Below are 17651 nucleotides of genomic sequence, written 5' to 3' on the forward strand. Positions count from 1 at the left end.
CTAATTCCTTTAATGTACTTCCCCACCTCATGCCCATTAAATATAAACTGAAATATAACCCAACAATATATTTCTATATCTTACCGAGATGTTATGACATCATCCCATACGTTGATTGGATCCATTTTGACATCAGGATATCGGTCAGTCCATAACTTGATGAGGTTCTTCAGGGAGTTTATTGAAACTGAGAGATATGTTAAAATATGTCATTCATCATTCCTTGTCGTGCCTGGAAAAAGGCTAGAGTTTGTCAAACTGAGATAATAGGACCACTCACCGTCTCCAGTGATGAACTGAAGGAAATCCTGGACCTCAATCAGGGCTTGAACCGACTGAAGAATGGTCAGCCGACTTTGGTTCAAAAGAGTATCAACACTGGAGTAATCCTTCATGAGACAGAACATTTATATGCTTCACCAACATGTACAATTTAAATGATTGGGTGACAGTGAAAAAACATAGTACAGTTCTTTTAACAACACGAGATGAATAACAATATGCCAATAAGCAACCAGGCCTAATCCAGTATGTAGTTAAATAAAAATCACAGATAATTTCAATAAGACCAGTGCATTCGGACAGATGATAGTCACTATAGGTGCACAATCTGACAGGAACAAGATAAATATAAAAAAGATATATAATATATATAAACAAAATAAAGAAAAAAAGAAATTAGCATCGTTTCCATTGCCTCACGCACTGACCTGCATGAAGATCTGCATACAGTTGTTGGCATAGTACTTGGCACGGTCATAGTCCTCCTGCAGGATGTAGAGCAGACTGAGCTCCTGGCTGTACTGGCTCTCCAGGAGGTTCTTGCGTTCTTGCACCTTCATGCTGTTGTCCACAAAACTGAGTAGATCCTGGTTCCTCTCCCCTAACTGGAGTTGTTTCAGCATGCTGCGCATCATGTATTTCAAGTATGTTTCCTGTCAAACGCACACGTATCTTATTACATCATTTTTGCAGTTCCCATTTACCTGGTCAACAATATATTCTTTACTTGAACTTTGGTGCACAACAATAGCATTTTCCAGCACTATGGTACAACTACATTTTGTGGCCTCTACTGCACTCTGAAGCAAGGACTTCATCTACACTTGATGATAAACAAGCACAATTTCACAGCACCTTAACACAGAGGAAATTAACATCAATAAGTCAAACAAAAAAATGATGAGGCAGTATAGCGCAGAGTACCTGAAAGAAGGAGTTATTCCACATGTTCTCCAGGTTAACTGGGGAGTTCTCATCGATGTTAACGGTGGAGCAGTAGTGCAGAGACTTCCACTCTCCCAGGTGGTTGTAGGCTTCCAGAGCAGCAATCTCCCAGAAGTCTTTTTCCGAGTCAGTAGGATCAGCACCATCCCAATCCTCAGTGTTGAGAGCCTGCCATATTGGGTGACAAAATATTACACTGAAAAGAACCACATGTGGGGAAGTATACTTACACAATGTTGTGTATTTTTCAAGTCATTTAGAATATGCAAGGGATTGATTGTTCTAGTCAATACCCTACCTCATTGTAAAGTGTCACTGCCTCCGCATAGTCACTCCTTGCTTCTGCCTGCACAGCAGTGGAAGTGATGGGCTTTGTTCCAATTTTTCCACCAAAGATACCCCTTACAACATCATAGTCCCCCAAAGACCTATAGAGCCTGGAGAAAAACACAGTATCTTTATTGATATCCTTAGGTGGTTACAATCAGCCAATCAGAAAATTTAATTTGATTTAGTACTTTGCAAGATGGATCCACTTTTCAGTGTCAGGTGGGATCTGTTTGTGTCCGCGAGGCCGCTTGGTAGGGGGCTCCTGGGAGCTGCAGCCCTGCAGCAAGCCTTTCTCCAGAAGCAAGATGCCAGATGGCTGCTGGAGGCTGGCAATGCAGCTGAAGCTGATGACTGCAGGATTCATCTGAAGCAACTCTGTGTGCTGGTAGCACATATCCTGAAAACAAACGTGATGTTTCAACTTGAGGGTGTGATACAAATAATAATAATTTTGTATTCACTTAGCAGAGGCTTTTATCCATCGCAACATCAAGGGGAAAATTTGAACCATGAACCTTTTGATCTGCAGGCAAATGCTCTACCACTGACCCTTATCCATAAAGTCTTACAATACTTTAAATGTAAATGATTTGAGAGGCAAACCTGAACACATGCAACAAAAGGGGGAAAGAAGCCTATGCTCTTGCTAAGGAACTTTTTCAGATCTGTCTGGAGCTTTTCATAGATCCTCTTCTTCTCAGCAGTAGATCGGTGGACTTCCATCTCCCGCAGGACACCAGCAAACAGAGAACTGAACAATTGTTTGGCAAGAGTGGGATCTCTCTAAGGAAACATGGGAAAGAAGATAAACTCAGACAAGGTAATATTTTGTTAGATGGTGAATCTGCAGCAGCCTGAGGGTATTGGTAGTATTTATTTTAAGTAAATCTCCAAACATGAAAGACAGTTTTTACTTAATCATCGTGAGGTTTTGTATGTAGATTTGAGGACAACATATACTTAATTCCTTATTGAGTAAGACTGTACTGTAATTTAACAACTTATAAAAAGTAACGGATTCATTGTAGATACAAACAGACAGTCTAACCTGAGCCAGAGCTTGAAGAGGGGCAATGAGGCTGCTATGCTGGATCTGGATATCCGGCAAGTCTCCAACTCTGTAGCTGCGATACAGAGTCACCTGGGACTCCCTTTTTAACCTCTCTTCAGCCATGCTGTCCTACACATAGGTGTGAAAACAAATATACATTTTTTTTAACAAATTTTACTTTACATATTTTCGGATCTTAGAGGTGCAGCACTACAAAATCAATACCTGCTTTTGCTTCTGTAGACGGATTTCTTTCCTTGCAAATTGTAAACCAACTTTTTCCTGGTCCTTGAGGAACCTGCGCCTTAGTCTCAGTATGTCAGCACGTCGCTCACTCTCAGCTGTTGGGGAAAACATTACAAATACAGTAAATTCTGTAAGAGATTGGTTAAGAGTCCCAGTTGCAACTCGGTATAGAAACTTCACGCTAGGGAAGGACGTTCTTAAGAAGCAGCAGTTCATGTGAAATCTCCATAGCAACTAATTCCAACTGACAAGAAAAGTCACTGGCCTTTACTGCGACTGTTGCCCTCGTCTGAGGGCGCGCTGAGGTGCTTGGTGCCGAAGCCTTCGCCAGTTTGCCTCCAAGCTGCTGAATGTCTTTCAGTCTTCTTTCCAAATCCCAACAAAGAGGAGGATGTGTCAGACGACTGTGTGTACTCTCCGAGAGTGTCCACACTGCTGCCCGTCAACCAGTTAAATGCTGTTCGACGACCTAAAATTCCCAGAAACACACCACAAAACAAAAGCAAAGAAACAATAACGACTTTCAGCCAAGTGTTTGATTATGTTCGATTTCGGCCAAGCCCTTTTCATTCCGGTGCATCCCTGATCAGATGCATCACAAACCCCTAACCCTATGTGTCGTATCTTCATAACTAAATAAGAGTTCATGGCTAGAGCGACGCTGTACCTGTAGTCTGCGTTTGACTGAACTCCAGGGAGGCCTGTGTGGCTCTGAGCTGGCCACCCAGTGTGCCCCCCAGCTGAGACCCCACGCTCTCCTGGCCCTGGGTAGCTTGGGTATCCACAAACATAGGGGTCATTACAGTGCTCCTGAACCGCCAGTTGGAATCGATCACGTAGTCCTAATAAAATACAAAAAGAACGGGAGAAAAGCAGTTCAGAGAGAGTACAGTTACACACTATTCAGTTCAGTTGTTTTTAAAATGGTATTGTAGTTATTGTACCAGGACTGGAGGAAGAGGTGCTCAGTAGCACAGAAGTCACCTTGCTCACACAAATCATTAAAAGGCATTGCTTCCATGAAAGCTCTGATAAACTTGTCATATGGTATTTACAGTAGTGTTGTGTTTTGATGGTAACAATCTTGTTGGTACAGCATCTGACTGAAACAGGTTTATAACTAAATATACATTTCTGTGCTTGTGTTTTGTACTTACCTGAAATTTGCATTCGGACAAGGGGTACTCAAACATGTTGCGTGTGAAGTCTGGACTCTGACTGGTCATCTCGAGCATCAAGTTGGTTGCCAGGCTTAAGAAGCAGCGCTCGATGCGGCTGGAGTACAGGGACTCGAGCAGCACCAGCATGCGCTCCAGGGTGACAGTGGGCAAACGCTTCTCGTGACACCAGAAATTGCGCACATACAGTCTGTAGAGAGTTTGGGGCAAACGGATGTTCATTAGACATTTCTGTTTCCGTTAAGATTTCATTACAATGCTATATTTAAAAAATATGTGTCTGGTAACGGTAATACAAATGACATTATTACACTACCCACACATTCTTGATGTAATAATGTATTCCTTATTGTGATACATTCAGTAGATACAATTTTCAAAACTGTCAGCACTAACACATTTTGAGTCAAAAAATTGAACCAACTTCTAGATATGGATAAATTATGATTTTAATTAATTGTGAAATGCTAAGACTGTTAGATATCAATACTTACTGAAGGCCTTGATTTTCATCAACAAGTCCCTGAAGGAGGATTTCCTTTGCGGTGTTAAGAACCTCTACTGAGGTGCTGTCAGACATACTCTCTGCATCACTGCAAACACATTGTCCAAAACTTATTTCGAGCCACAATTTTAATTTTTAGTAATATCGCCCAGAGAAATTGTTATCTTCCTTAATATCTTATTGTAGTAATATCTACATCACCAGTGCTGTTGATATACTGACTTATCGGGTATTGGTTTTGTTCTACGTTTTATTTCCTGCATTATCATATACAACTGATAACCCTCCGTCCCTGAGCACTCAAAAGCACAAGGAGACAAGACCAAAGCTAGAGACACTCACACCAACGCTGAGGAAATGTAAAGCAAAGTCGTTTTAAAAATATATCTTTTTTTCTTCTTCATGTTTGTCATAAGGCTGAGAGTGGATGAATGATGGAGCCCCACCTGTAGTTATCCTGGATCCACATGAGGATATCGTACATTTTCTCTCGGCAGGCTGGGGAGGGATGGGAGATAAAAGACGTGACTCCTTCCAGGTACTCCTGAAGCTCTTGTGGCTTCAGCAGAGCCAGGATCTTGTGCAGGATGTCTAGACACACTCTCTGCCTAGCCTCATCCCTGGAAGAAAAAAGGTTTCCAACCACATTAGTTGTTTTCACAATTCCAGCTATAATTGACAGCTCCTCTCTTACTATTATTGGGAGGGTGGAACACAGAGGGGGGAAAGGTCTCCAAAGATTTTTCAGCCATTGGTGATGCAAAATCCCTGTAAGGAACAGCTATGGAGGGGTCAGAATATAGTACAAAATTACAGCACAACTGGTAAAGTGGTGGCTAACCCTCGTTACCGAGTGAAAGATAATACCTTTGTTCCATGATCTGAGTGAAGCCCTTGGTCTTCAGATGACAGTAGATGTCAGGGATGACCTCTGCTCGGCTTGATATGCACTCAAGACAGTGAGTCTTCAAAGCACCATGAAGCTTCGGCAGCAGGAAAAACACTGAGTTTACAAACCTGGTAATACAAAAACACAATCACATACAAACATGTCTACTCCTCAGCTCACAGGTTCCTTGGCCATATCCACTTAATAGTCCACTTAATAGTTGCCAATCAAGATTTCCTAGTGTAGTGTGGTAAATTATGTAATAAGATAGGAAAGGAATTAAAACAAATGTAAACTCTTACCGGTCAATGAAAGGAGGAAAGTGCTTTGAGACTTTGCTCAAGCAAATAATGAATTTGTCCTCCATCTCTTTTCTCTTCAGATCATCTAACTTGCTAGCAGTGAGCTCCAGCAATGATTCACAAGGGAGCTGAAACAAAAATTATTAAGGGACTATGTAAATAGAAGTTTACAAACTAATCTAATTTTAATAGGTAATCTAATTTTACCTGAATGATGAGTCTAAAATCCCCAGCTGTTTAAGAATCAGTTGAACTTAAATCTTACATTTAATTAGTACAGTTACATTTTTTAACTATTTGGAGTTTCCCCAGAAGGTTGAATTACATGTTCACAATAAAGTATTAAGAGAAAGGAAAACTTTCCCTACAACACAGATGTATACCATCAACTTATTCTATTATTTACTCACAATATTGTGTTTTTTTCTTCTGTATTGTATCTATCTCAAAGTGTTCCTTATGTGTAACAGCATTTACTCTAAGGACATGATCATAATTTAAACTTCACGTACATCCCTTTCAGTCAGGTTCTTCAATGTAAGGCCGATAATCTCAGCAGAAGCACAATAAATTTCCTTATACCTCGTGAAGGAAATATTGTTGCTAAGAGACTGGATGTACCTGAAAATACATGTCAACAATGTCCAACCTTAAACATCCAACCATCCCACACATCAAAGTATTTCAGTCTTCAAAGTCCTCAGTGAAAAAGACAATTATCAAAACCTTTATCAAAGCTAAATATCTTGTCATTTCAATTTTAACCAAGTGAGACACCCAACTGTTTACCTGTCATACTCTATTCCACATGTTGGATCATAAGCAGGGAGGCTGTTGGCAAGAATGATCCCCAGGAGCTGAAGCCCCACAGAGTTGTCCTTACTGTTTGGGTCCATGCCACAGAAGCGCTCATAAATAATGCTGGAACACAAAATATATCATGTATAAAATTGTACCTTTCTAGTAAAGTGGTATTTTAAAGTGGCTGGTTTCTCTCCAATGTTTTACTTATCAGGTCAATAGTGAACAAATATACTTAATTTACGTATACACAAATTAAATTGCCATAGCCCCTGGCCTCAAATGTCCTTACTTGTAGGGTACATTCAAGCAGTCTTTCCAGCACTCCACCACTATACGAATGATCTCCAGGTTGTTCCTGAAGACAGGCTTCTTGTTGTGGAAGCAGTTTTTCATTAGGAACTCAAGTAAACGATTGGCCAGTACTTCATTTCTTGTGTTACCCTGGGAAAAGGAATAACATCATCTATGATAAGTCTTTTTTTATTTTATCTTTCTACATTATTATCACCCCCCCAACTCCATTCCAAGTGACATAACATGACAGTAGATTCAAGTAGATTTCGGATGTTAAAATGCTTAAGAACCTTGGGAGTGGTTACACTGATCCAGGAGAGGAGTGTGACCACTATGTCCACCACCATGAAGTGGATACCTTCACCTCCATTATTTCCAGACACCACAAGTTGTAATAGTGGCCCCAACCAAAAGCTGGCATATGGACGAAAAACCTAGAAAAATTAAGAGCAAAGAGACACGTTCCAGGCAGGATTATTCAACATGATTGACACGTTTGGTGAGCAATGATGTATGGACTACAGGATGGAGTACGTGCATCAAAGGATGGATGAAGCACTGTATGGATAGAAACATGGATGATTCTTGGATGGAGGGAGAGACAAAGTGTAGAGGGAAGGATCGATGAATTCACCTCTTCCGCGTTGATGATGAGCTTTGAAATGAAAAGTTGAATGTTAAGTGGTGTTGCTGGGTTCCCCAACTTCCCATGCAGAAATTTCATCCAGGGTGGGAGTTCACTGGGAACACTTCCCTACAAAACAAAAGAGATAATGTGACGTCAGTGCAGAGAAAACATCAACCTTTGTGCTTTCCTCATTGCATGTTTCAATAGGAATCATATATGGTAAACATTTTGCAATACCATGGTTTGACTTAATGTTACCAACTGTCACTAAGAAAACATACATGGTGATGCTCCTGGACATTCTGTTCTTTCGGTTTGATCGTTTCAGTACATGTCACTTCCACCCTGTGACACTCACCTGCTCTACTTTGGGGGTGATGTTGTTCCTCTGCATGTGGCCCAGCAGAGCCGTCATAGTGGCCATGCACTCATGCTGATTCAACTCATCCATTTCCAGATCCACAGCCACATCTTCTACTGTCTCGGTTGCTTCCTTTAGACAGACAGACATTTTTTTGATCACTTGATTGATGAGGGGAAATTGCACAGTCAATACCTTCCTGTATTTATCCCATCGATTCAGATGATCAAAGGTTCTACATATTTTCAGTTCATTTAAGTTCAACAGACTGAACTGTGTGAAGGTCCTGCAAATTGTCCAAAGGAGTCCCTCCATATCTACATAATCAATATTACCGAGAAGAGAAACGAGACGTTTCAAAGTTCTCAATTGTTGAGGACTTCAGCCTTACTGACCCTTTTCCTACTCGTCCGCTTCTGCCCCACAGCACTCTGGGAACTGTAGGAGAAACTCTGGACTCCAGTTGAGAAGTCAAACTGACTCATCTCCTCACTCAGGCTACTGTCAGCCATGTAGGACTGGGAGGATAGGTAGACTGGGTCTTCTGGATTGAACACAAAGTACAAAAATGCAGAGTAGGGTGGGCTACTGACCAGGCATGAGCAGGGGAACAATAGAAATGCTAATGGCTTGAGCTATAACATTTACATTTAGTCATTTAGCAGACACTCTTATCCAGAGCGACTTACAGTAAGTACAGGGACATTCTCCTCGAGGCAAATAGGGTGAAGTGCCTTGCCCAGGGACACAACATAATTTGGCACAGCCGGGAATCAAACCAACAACTTTCTGATTAATAGCCCGACTCCCTAACCGCTCAGCCATCTGACCCCCCCAACCATAATACACAACATTAATTTGAAGTAAGGTAATAATGAACAGCATGGTCAATGTTTAGAGACCATGTCAAAAACAGTATCTCTTCAAATGGTAATTGCAAAAGGTGGCCGGTCTGATCTACAGTAAGCTTACCTCTGTTTTCTTCACTCACTTCCTTCCGAACCATTATGTATTTCTTCTTTCTCTCAAGAGGCACCTACAGAAACCAAAGAAAGGACTAGTTCTGAGTGACCAATTAAAAAAAAAATATATATATATATATATATATTTTTTTTATATATATATTTAAAAAAAACATACCTCAACTTCAATTGGGAATCTGTATGTCCTTTCAGTATTGATGATATTCTCAAAAATAAACTGATTCTGGAAAATAATAAAAAATATATTTTAAAAAGTTAATAGGAGTAAACGGATGGTAGTTGTCTTCTTTTACAGTTACGTATGCTGTCTGCACATTTTGAAACTCACATTCAGGGAGAACTATGGCATTGTAGTCTTGCTATTGAATTCATCCAATTGAAATGAAAGCCCTATAATTGTTTCCGCAAATACTCGTCTTATTGTGTATTGAATTCAGACTTTAATATTTACCTTCTCAGGCTTTTCTGTGAAGAGGAATCCTTGGTAGAATTTGGTCTCATTGAAACTGCAGCTGATGACTGCCGTGGCACAGTTATATGCAGCACAATGGTACAGCCTCCTCTGCTCCATCAGTTGGCTTTCCCCTGTCATGTTTTCAGTGAAGGCTTCAAAGCAGGATCTGAAGGAAATTTATATTTAATTGAACAATTTATCCACTGTGTCTCCTCAAGTCTCTCATGTAGAATTTCTGCTGACATATGTCCCTCTATTTTTGAAGCAAAGTTGTGACTTGAAAAACTGCAAAATAAATAATAATATAGTAAACTGTTTCAACTTCTTGTCCAAACATAATCTGTTCTGATCTACTGATGAGTTGACCTACTTGATGAGTGCTTTCGACAGCTCATTGCCCTCTGTATTGCCTGTGCCACAGAAGGCCTGGTTGATCTGGGAGTTCTTAGAATAGAGCTGCTCTTTGGGAAGCCTCGAGTACAGCAGCTCCATTAGCTTGTAGCAGCCATTCTTCTTTATCAACTGGGCTTCAAACACCACCTCACTGGACTGGAGAAGGACAAACGTGGGGAAAATGTGACTCTTTAAACATACCATAATAGTTCCTCTAAGGTACATTTATATTTGTGCCCCTTTAGCAGATGCAAATGGACAGACTCCTTAGTTTTCACTAGAGAGCCAAACCCTTAAGAGGGTGCATCACAGCCACAGTACACCATCATACACTAAACATGCACATACGTGGACATACATTTGGCCAAATACCAGGAACCATAATCCTTGGTTACTAAGTCAAGCCATGCTGATCTGCCCATGCAAAACATTGAGACCTGACCAGCTCAGTGCCTAACCTTAGTGAAGCGCAAGTGTAAAGAGGCCATGATGGTCGAGATGCTGGCGACGAAGAAGTCATCCAGGGCCTTTGGGTCACAGTGAGAGGCCAGAGGCAGCAGGACCCTCTCCAGCATGGCCTGCACCATGGATGGTACTGGCACATCCCCCTTCTCGAAGGTTCTGTACACTGCACAGAGGAGCAGCACCTGCCGCTCAGGGTTGGACCTGGTCACATCGGAACACACGTAAAAGTGAGTAAAAACACAACCATGTGACCAAAAAAACGCACAATTCAACACTGTGTAGCTCCATGTATGAATTGTGAGAGTTGTGGGACACACTGACTGTCTGGCTATCTTCTGGAAACAGGTTTGGAAAAGGTCCTCCATGATGTGTACTGTGTCCCGACACAGAACTTCAGCCAGCAGTTTCAACAGCAGCGGACTTTGAGAGAGTTCCAAGGCATCCAGAAACTGAACACAAGACGCTCCATCAAAAAAGCTCACGTCTATAAACAGTTAACCAAACTATGGCCAAAGGAGTTCCCTTTTTCCATTTGTAGGAGTGAATTTACCAGTCATGAGTAATATGAATATGTTAAAAGGTCAAGAGAGGGATTAAGCCCTCTGTGACATGCTTGCGTGTAAAAAGGGCTATACAAATACATTTGATTTGATTTGATTAAGCTGGGTAAACAATAAACCTTTCGAGAGCCAAAGCTTAGCATCAATTGTTCAAACTTCAGACTTTCCCTCTACCTTGCGAATACATTCCATGTAGTTGTTGCGCTGCAGTGATCCCCTGGAGAACTCATCTGACTGCATGGGGAAGTGAGAGGCCACCAGGGCCTCCAGAGCCCTCTGCAGCCCTGCCAGGGGCTCCTCAGGCAGGGTGGTGAAGAAGGGGAGGATGATGAGGGCCTGACTCTGCAGACAGGCAACACAAACGACAGACATGGCAAATATGAGATGATTTCTTTTTGTATCCACGTAGTTATGCGGAACGCTTTGAGGGTTGTCTGGGTCTAAGCATGGCTGATATTCACGTTCTGACGCCTATCATTCACCCCCTGTGTATTTAGGTATGTTGATTAAGATGTCTTACTTTGAGATTCAAAGGGAGTGTCATGTCTACTATGAGTGTGGTGAAAGTGGTGAAGACCACATGAAAAGCCTTATGGTCTGTGTTCGAACACACGGATGAATCAATCTGAGAGGAGAGACAAAAAAAAAAAAAAAGAGATTAAAACAACATTTACAGTAAATGGAAAAGCGACTACACAACAGCAGAGTGGTGTGAATCTGCACCTGCAGAAGCTTGGAGAGGAGAACGAGAGTGGCAGTCTTGCTCTCGGGAGTGGAGGCGCTCGTGCCCCACCAGGGGTGCAGACAGTCCCACCTCTGCAGCACCAGCTCAACCAGCCGGCTTCCGTGGTTCTTCCTCACCACACGCTCCCGGAAACTGTGGTCCAGCATGCCGTTCAACAGCACACTCACCTGCCAGACACCAACACACACCAAACCAAGTGAGAGAGAATAGACAAAATGCTATTTGGTTGTCATACAGTATATGATATCGTATACCTTGTACCTGTATTATGTACTTGCATACAACCAAATAATTTGTTAGTAGTTAAATAATAAAGGAGGGTGTCTCCAGTACCATGCTGGGGTTGTGGGTGGCAGCCTTCATTAGCTTTGGCACGGTGTCGTCTATGTTACTCAGCAGCTCCGAGTTGACAGTCATCTGAAAGAGGCTGTAGAAGTATTCTCCGTGGGAGAAACTGAGGAAGTTGCGATTGTGGCCTTCCGACAGCGGCACAGACAGCATGATCGTGTTTAACAACAAGTCCACCACCTGGTCACTCTGCAACCAAAAAAACAAAAAACGTTTGGCATCTGATTGACATGAAACAGACTGAAATTAAACAAACACCTTTAGAATGCTTTTGAAATCTGCTTTTTGTGTGACAAATATATATATATATATATATATATATATATATATATTTGAAAAAAAAAATGTATTCAGTCCAGCTAAAATACTTTTTCCAATTACACAGAGTACAAACCTGTCCACCGAGGGAGAAGGCCAGCTGCAGGAGTCCATCTGCTAACCTCCTGCTCCTCACGTCCATGGAAGGCAGAGCCCTCTTCTCTTCTCCGGGAGCAATGCCTCTGTACACGGCCATGAGGAGTCGAGACCCAAGGCCCTTAGCGTAACTCTGATCCTTCATTGGACCGCACCACAAAAAGGTGATTACATTACAGTAGCTGACATCAATTCAAGCAGGGGAAATGACATGGCTTCAGTGTGGTCTGCTTCCACTCATAACACACTCGTATATACATTCAGATCAGATTTTGTATTAATTGTTTGAGGCAAAAGAACAAGACAAGCAGAGAGTTTAAGTTGGAGTACCTGGCTTTGCAGAATAGAACTTATGAAGCCAGCTTTGTGGATCTGCTTACAGGCAGACAGCAGCATCTCCACCTCGGCATGGCTGGTGTGGGAATTAGGATCATACAGGTCCACACTGCACAGCTTCTCCAAACTAGCGAACACACACACAAAACATACAGTCAACAAATGATATAGAGCCAATTCAAATTAAACCAGTTCATGTTCTCCAAAAAGAAAGTACTTCAGTTGTGATTACCCTTTGCCTTTGCTCTAACAAATCACATGATCTTAAATCTAGGATGAAAATAAAATACCTTTGGTTGGATATTTTCTTAGAGATGCTGTCCTCCAGGTTGGTGCGGTAGGTAGTGGCACCCACAGCCTTCAGCAGAGAAACGCACACCACAGGCAGGCGCTTCATCACCTCCAAGTCAGCCATGTTAAAACCCACAGAGGAAGGTTGGCACACACACAAGGCTGCCAGCTCAAAGAAGCTGGAATTCAAAATGTCCTTCTCCAGCACCTAGAGTCAGAAAGCAGCAAGCTGTGGTTGTCTGATCTGAAAACTGAGGACTTCAGATGAAATTCAGAATCCTGTTCAAAATGTATCCTACTTAGACACATTGTAAACAGGACAAAATGAATACATAAAGTTAAAAAAAAACTCTCAACATGTCTTCCGTACCTTCCAAAAGTCCTGCTGACATTTGGCCAACACCATTGCAGCAAACTCAAACAGTCGTACAATAATGGTGCATTTGCTGTAGTTGTACTGGTCTGTCTCACTCAAACTGAAAAAAGAGGTTTTCTGTCCAACTGTGAAACAGCTCTCTGCTGTTTCCAGTCCCTGTGTGGCCAGCGTAGACAAGAACCAGCCCACAGCCTTCAGAAAGCTGGACTTCACACTAGAACCTTGGAACAGAGAAGATTAAACACAACACTTTTTTTTCATTCATACCATTTCCATATAATACCATCCAATCTTATGATGAAATAGCCTCATCGCAAACTTGGTTCATCTTAAGAACAACATAAGAACAACAAATGACATGCGGTGAATAAACAAATACAGTACATTAAATCACAAGAAGTTGTAGTTTGGCAGTTTGAACTCACCTAGTATCTGATGAGGCTTGACGATATGTAACCCAATGAAAGTGTTGTAGCAGTCCAGTGCAGCCAACAGTAGATCCATCCATTGCAGAGTGGCCCTCACACTGAAGGGGCCAGAGAGGTCCCCAAGTGTGGGCTGAAGGAAGAGGCCCCCACCCTCAAACCTGGCTACCAGAAATCCATCATCCTGCTTCATCAATACACCCTCCAGCCACTGAGATGGAGACTTCTTACCTGAAATTTAAAACCCCATCGACACACATAACACACACTTAGTTCCGTGCACCTGCAGGCGACTTGTTGCTAAGGTGTCATAAAGCCTAATACCCCGTCTAAAGCAGGAAAATGGAAATAGGGAAGTGAGAATACTACAGCTCGCTTGTACACGTCAACACATCTGTCCTCTTTCAGGAAAGACGTATGCAAACGCACATTCAAGACAACATTTCACAGAGGACGTCTCACCGGGTAGTAACGGCACAAATTCATAAAAGAGCTCCATGCACTTGTGACGGCACTCAGTCTGGGGCCGCCCACACTGCTCCAGCAGCCACATGACCACGTCACACAGACACACCTGCTCATCCTTGGGAAATCCTCTTGTTGGAGGGAAAGATAAAACCATTTATTATACTTGCTGAAATCGACCACTCCTGCTAAAATTGCAATTTTTGGGGGAATATAGTTCAAACCATTTTAATAAAAATTAAGCAAGAAAATGGGAAACATCCAAAGGGAGCTAACCTAGGAATGCGTCTCTTGGTATTGTGCTGGTTAAGGCTGTTAGCCTTGCCTTTTATAATTCTTTTCAGGTGGTCAATGGAAGACCCACACTGCTGCAAGGTCCCTGGAGAGATAGAGGAATATGTATGAAACACCACATAACAGCAGTAGCTTTAACATCAGTGTGAACTATGAGGCCATCTTGTTACCCAATGATTTCTCATCTGCGTGGGCCAGTGTCATGCTTTCCACAAATATGACCAGGGTTTCAAAGACAAACTGCTCCACCAAGGAGGTTTCCTCTCTGTAAAGACAAGACAATGTTTATTACCAGCTTTCTCCATAGTTTAAAATGTCAAACAGATTTGTCTCTAATATACAAATGTCCCACCACATTACATATTTTATATTTTCTGTAGATCACATTTTACAGATAGTGAAGCCTGGTTAACAGTACGACAAGACCCGACCTGAACTGTCTGTAGATGTTATTGAATGCCAAGGCTGCACCAAGTCTTTTGAAACCATTCGGATGCAAGGCGAGACTGTAGATGCGTTTGAAGACAGACTTGATGTTGGTTGGACTCTTTTCCTGCTGCTTGGGTGACGTCTGTTTTATGGACCATTTGACGAACTCTTGAATGCAGCGACCAGAAAAGTCTCTGAGAGTACTGTCTACTGAGTCAATCAGTCCATCCTGAACCAATAAATAATTATATGAGTGCCCTAATACAGACAAGATGGTTTAAGACAAATTGTTGCAAAATGTCAAAAGCCAAATATAAAAAGGAACATTTACCAGAATGGCTTCTAAAACAGCTACTGTGTCCTGACTTTCAAACTTCTTGTTGCTGGTGAACCAGTGGATAAGTTGCATCACCAGTGGTTCAAAGAGCTGTCTTGTGACCTGAAAACATAAGAAGGAAGAGTAGTTCACGTTAAAGCACCTATCCATGCAGCAGCAGTCTACCAGTCATCAGAAAAGTAGCTGCCAAGAAAACGTTTTATCGTCTCCCGTTGCAGTGCATCGTAGCATATCGAGGTATCAAAAATCGTTGGCTAAAACAACCAATGTAGGTGCGCCAACATGATGAAACTCTATACATGTGATTTTCCCCCCTAGTTTTCATCAAGCCAAACTAGCTCCATAGTCATTACATTTACATTTAATCATTTACCAAACACTCTTATCCAGAGCGCCTTAAAGTAAGTACAGGGACATTCCCCCGAGGCAAGTAGGGTGAAGTGCCTTGCCCAAAGACACAACGTCTTTTTCAACGGCCAGTAATCAAACCGGCAACCTTGTGATTAATAGCCCGATTCCCTAACCGCTAAGCCAGGGCCTCATTACTGACCTGATCCACATCACAGGCTAGACGGAGAAGCACGGGGAAGATCCTCTTGTGTAGGTGGTACATAGGCGGTGAGTTCTCCCCCTCCACTATCTGAGAGCCCTTCCCTATCATGTAGATCACCACGCTGTGAAGCAGCTCACAGGCTGCCACCTGTGCACATGCAAACACAACAGCATTAGTGTGCAGTGGATTCAGGGTTTAGCATTTAAAAGATGGGTTTCAAATCTGTTGGAACAATAAGTTAATTTTCCCCCACATCAAAAACATGCATGTTATTTGAATTGATAGTTCCAATTATTAATAGCGAGTTGTGACACCCCAAATATTGCAGAGTCTTTGTGTTTTGACATACTTTGGTTTGCCTGTCACTTGTAGACAAGGCCAGTTCAGCGATGCGTGGCAGGAAAGGGTCGAGGTAGATAACTGGCTTCATATCAGTGAAAGGCACAGCAAAGCTTAGCCTCTGCTGGCTGTCCCAGGCCACAAACTTCTTCATCATCTCTTCGGCTGAAGTTGCTGGATAAAAATGAATTATATAAAAGAAATGTAAGTTAAATGTAACTAATATATACACTATTAAAAACACACAATATCTTCTAATTCAGAAGCACTTTTTTGGTATGAAATTGAAAAGATTTGCTCCATCTGACTGTTTAATGAGTTTCCCTTTGGTAAAGGAGTGGTAAAGGAAGTCCTACTGTAGCTTCACTTTTCTCACATTTTATGACTGTTTAATGTGTAAGATGCATTAAGATGAATACATGTAATATAGAATACAACATAACTACATGTTTCATACTTTAACCATGAATCTCACCTGTGACCAGATTCCTGTTGTGCTGTCCTCCAAGGTGTCCCAGAAGACGCACAACTCTGCGCCTAACCATCGCAAGAGGAGCATCTTCCTCCTGACACATACACACACACACGTCAAAAGGCCTAATTCTATTCTATACTTTCCTCCTTACACAGATAGCACACACCAACACACACACCAGTAACTGCTTCAAACGATTTTGGGAGCAGCGTTACCATGGTAAGATTGGGAGCAGCGTTACCATGGTAAAATTCTTGGACATCTTCAGCAGCCTCTTCATCATGATTCCATAGCCTTTTTCTTTTCCAGTTCCAGAGAGAGACATCCTCTCCAAGCCTTGTTCATCATTATCTACGATGACAAAAATATTTTTTATTTAGTCTAATAGTTTACACTGTTTAAATACTTCCTCCTTTACCTGATACAAAGCTGTGTCAAGTCATTTTTGCAGATTGAAATTAAATGATTACTAACTTCTTAATAGGATTATTGCTAAAGTACAGATATGACAATAAGATCATGTAAAAGGACCATTTGTGTCAGCGGTCTTCAGGTATCCATCCAGGTGGGGCAGAATGTCCTTGTAGAAGGGCTGCATGGTCTCTGCTGGGATGCGTCTGGACCACACCTCCAAGGCGTCCAGGGCTGCATCTGCAAGAGGGGTGTGGCTCAGGCCAAGCTTCAGAGCTACCTACAAGGTCAAACATGGATTACGTTAGCATTACTTACAGTACAATGTTTAGGTCCCCTAAATTTGTTCACAATAGCTGTTAATGTATACCCAATACCCCATCATAATTTGAAAATGATTCTGAAAGGTTTTGTAAATAACATAAAAAGTATATATTATTATACATCTACTTTCCTAAGGAATTAAACCTGTTGTAAGCTATGGCTTACTCAATCTTCAATAATTTGGTGACAAAGAACCTAATTTAGGCTACATAACACGCTCCAGCTACATACCTGTAGTGCAGGGACATACACCTTGATGTCAAGAGCAACAATGTCATAATGAAGTGAAAGGACAAACGTCAAGCTGGATGCCAGCAGCTCATCTTTGTACTGTTTCATTCTTACAGACACCTGAGGAGAGACAATTATAAAGTTACAAACTTGATGTGCAATATGATGGTGCATGTAGCAACACAGTC

General features: G+C 41.8%; 1 protein-coding gene across 2 annotated transcripts in view; it reads right to left on the bottom strand.

Moving 5' to 3' along the window:
• prkdc (protein kinase, DNA-activated, catalytic subunit) overlaps nucleotides 1–17651 on the bottom strand; it is a 30353-nt gene that overhangs the window by 6180 nt on the left and 6522 nt on the right. For both annotated transcript variants that reach the window (XR_014766254.1, XM_084702584.1), the window contains exons 20-68: nucleotides 17464–17583; nucleotides 17029–17188; nucleotides 16739–16848; nucleotides 16498–16588; nucleotides 16033–16196; nucleotides 15681–15830; nucleotides 15125–15232; nucleotides 14796–15022; nucleotides 14535–14629; nucleotides 14347–14449; nucleotides 14068–14201; nucleotides 13606–13836; nucleotides 13175–13401; nucleotides 12804–13012; nucleotides 12508–12640; nucleotides 12158–12316; nucleotides 11749–11952; nucleotides 11394–11582; nucleotides 11191–11295; nucleotides 10845–11012; nucleotides 10432–10559; nucleotides 10104–10311; nucleotides 9623–9801; nucleotides 9250–9418; nucleotides 8956–9021; nucleotides 8788–8851; nucleotides 8211–8359; nucleotides 7813–7947; nucleotides 7461–7580; nucleotides 7117–7260; nucleotides 6822–6973; nucleotides 6518–6649; nucleotides 6241–6349; nucleotides 5729–5856; nucleotides 5405–5554; nucleotides 4984–5157; nucleotides 4527–4625; nucleotides 4012–4222; nucleotides 3522–3696; nucleotides 3120–3323; nucleotides 2834–2949; nucleotides 2606–2737; nucleotides 2161–2340; nucleotides 1746–1954; nucleotides 1526–1664; nucleotides 1207–1395; nucleotides 711–935; nucleotides 281–389; nucleotides 85–187 (exon numbers count right to left, since the gene is read on the bottom strand). Coding sequence is in view for 1 of the 2 variants with exons in the window: in XM_084702584.1 (XP_084558710.1) it covers nucleotides 85–187; nucleotides 281–389; nucleotides 711–935; nucleotides 1207–1395; nucleotides 1526–1664; nucleotides 1746–1954; nucleotides 2161–2340; nucleotides 2606–2737; nucleotides 2834–2949; nucleotides 3120–3323; nucleotides 3522–3696; nucleotides 4012–4222; nucleotides 4527–4625; nucleotides 4984–5157; nucleotides 5405–5554; nucleotides 5729–5856; nucleotides 6241–6349; nucleotides 6518–6649; nucleotides 6822–6973; nucleotides 7117–7260; nucleotides 7461–7580; nucleotides 7813–7947; nucleotides 8211–8359; nucleotides 8788–8851; nucleotides 8956–9021; nucleotides 9250–9418; nucleotides 9623–9801; nucleotides 10104–10311; nucleotides 10432–10559; nucleotides 10845–11012; nucleotides 11191–11295; nucleotides 11394–11582; nucleotides 11749–11952; nucleotides 12158–12316; nucleotides 12508–12640; nucleotides 12804–13012; nucleotides 13175–13401; nucleotides 13606–13836; nucleotides 14068–14201; nucleotides 14347–14449; nucleotides 14535–14629; nucleotides 14796–15022; nucleotides 15125–15232; nucleotides 15681–15830; nucleotides 16033–16196; nucleotides 16498–16588; nucleotides 16739–16848; nucleotides 17029–17188; nucleotides 17464–17583 (7385 nt within the window). In the remaining variant the exon portion in view is untranslated. The remainder of the gene's footprint in view (nucleotides 1–84; nucleotides 188–280; nucleotides 390–710; nucleotides 936–1206; nucleotides 1396–1525; nucleotides 1665–1745; nucleotides 1955–2160; nucleotides 2341–2605; nucleotides 2738–2833; nucleotides 2950–3119; nucleotides 3324–3521; nucleotides 3697–4011; nucleotides 4223–4526; nucleotides 4626–4983; nucleotides 5158–5404; nucleotides 5555–5728; nucleotides 5857–6240; nucleotides 6350–6517; nucleotides 6650–6821; nucleotides 6974–7116; nucleotides 7261–7460; nucleotides 7581–7812; nucleotides 7948–8210; nucleotides 8360–8787; nucleotides 8852–8955; nucleotides 9022–9249; nucleotides 9419–9622; nucleotides 9802–10103; nucleotides 10312–10431; nucleotides 10560–10844; nucleotides 11013–11190; nucleotides 11296–11393; nucleotides 11583–11748; nucleotides 11953–12157; nucleotides 12317–12507; nucleotides 12641–12803; nucleotides 13013–13174; nucleotides 13402–13605; nucleotides 13837–14067; nucleotides 14202–14346; nucleotides 14450–14534; nucleotides 14630–14795; nucleotides 15023–15124; nucleotides 15233–15680; nucleotides 15831–16032; nucleotides 16197–16497; nucleotides 16589–16738; nucleotides 16849–17028; nucleotides 17189–17463; nucleotides 17584–17651) is intronic.

Source organism: Hypomesus nipponensis, chromosome 8 (genome assembly GCF_054491055.1).
Source record: "Hypomesus nipponensis isolate SF chromosome 8, ASM5449105v1, whole genome shotgun sequence".
Taxonomy (NCBI): Eukaryota; Metazoa; Chordata; class Actinopteri; order Osmeriformes; family Osmeridae; genus Hypomesus; species Hypomesus nipponensis.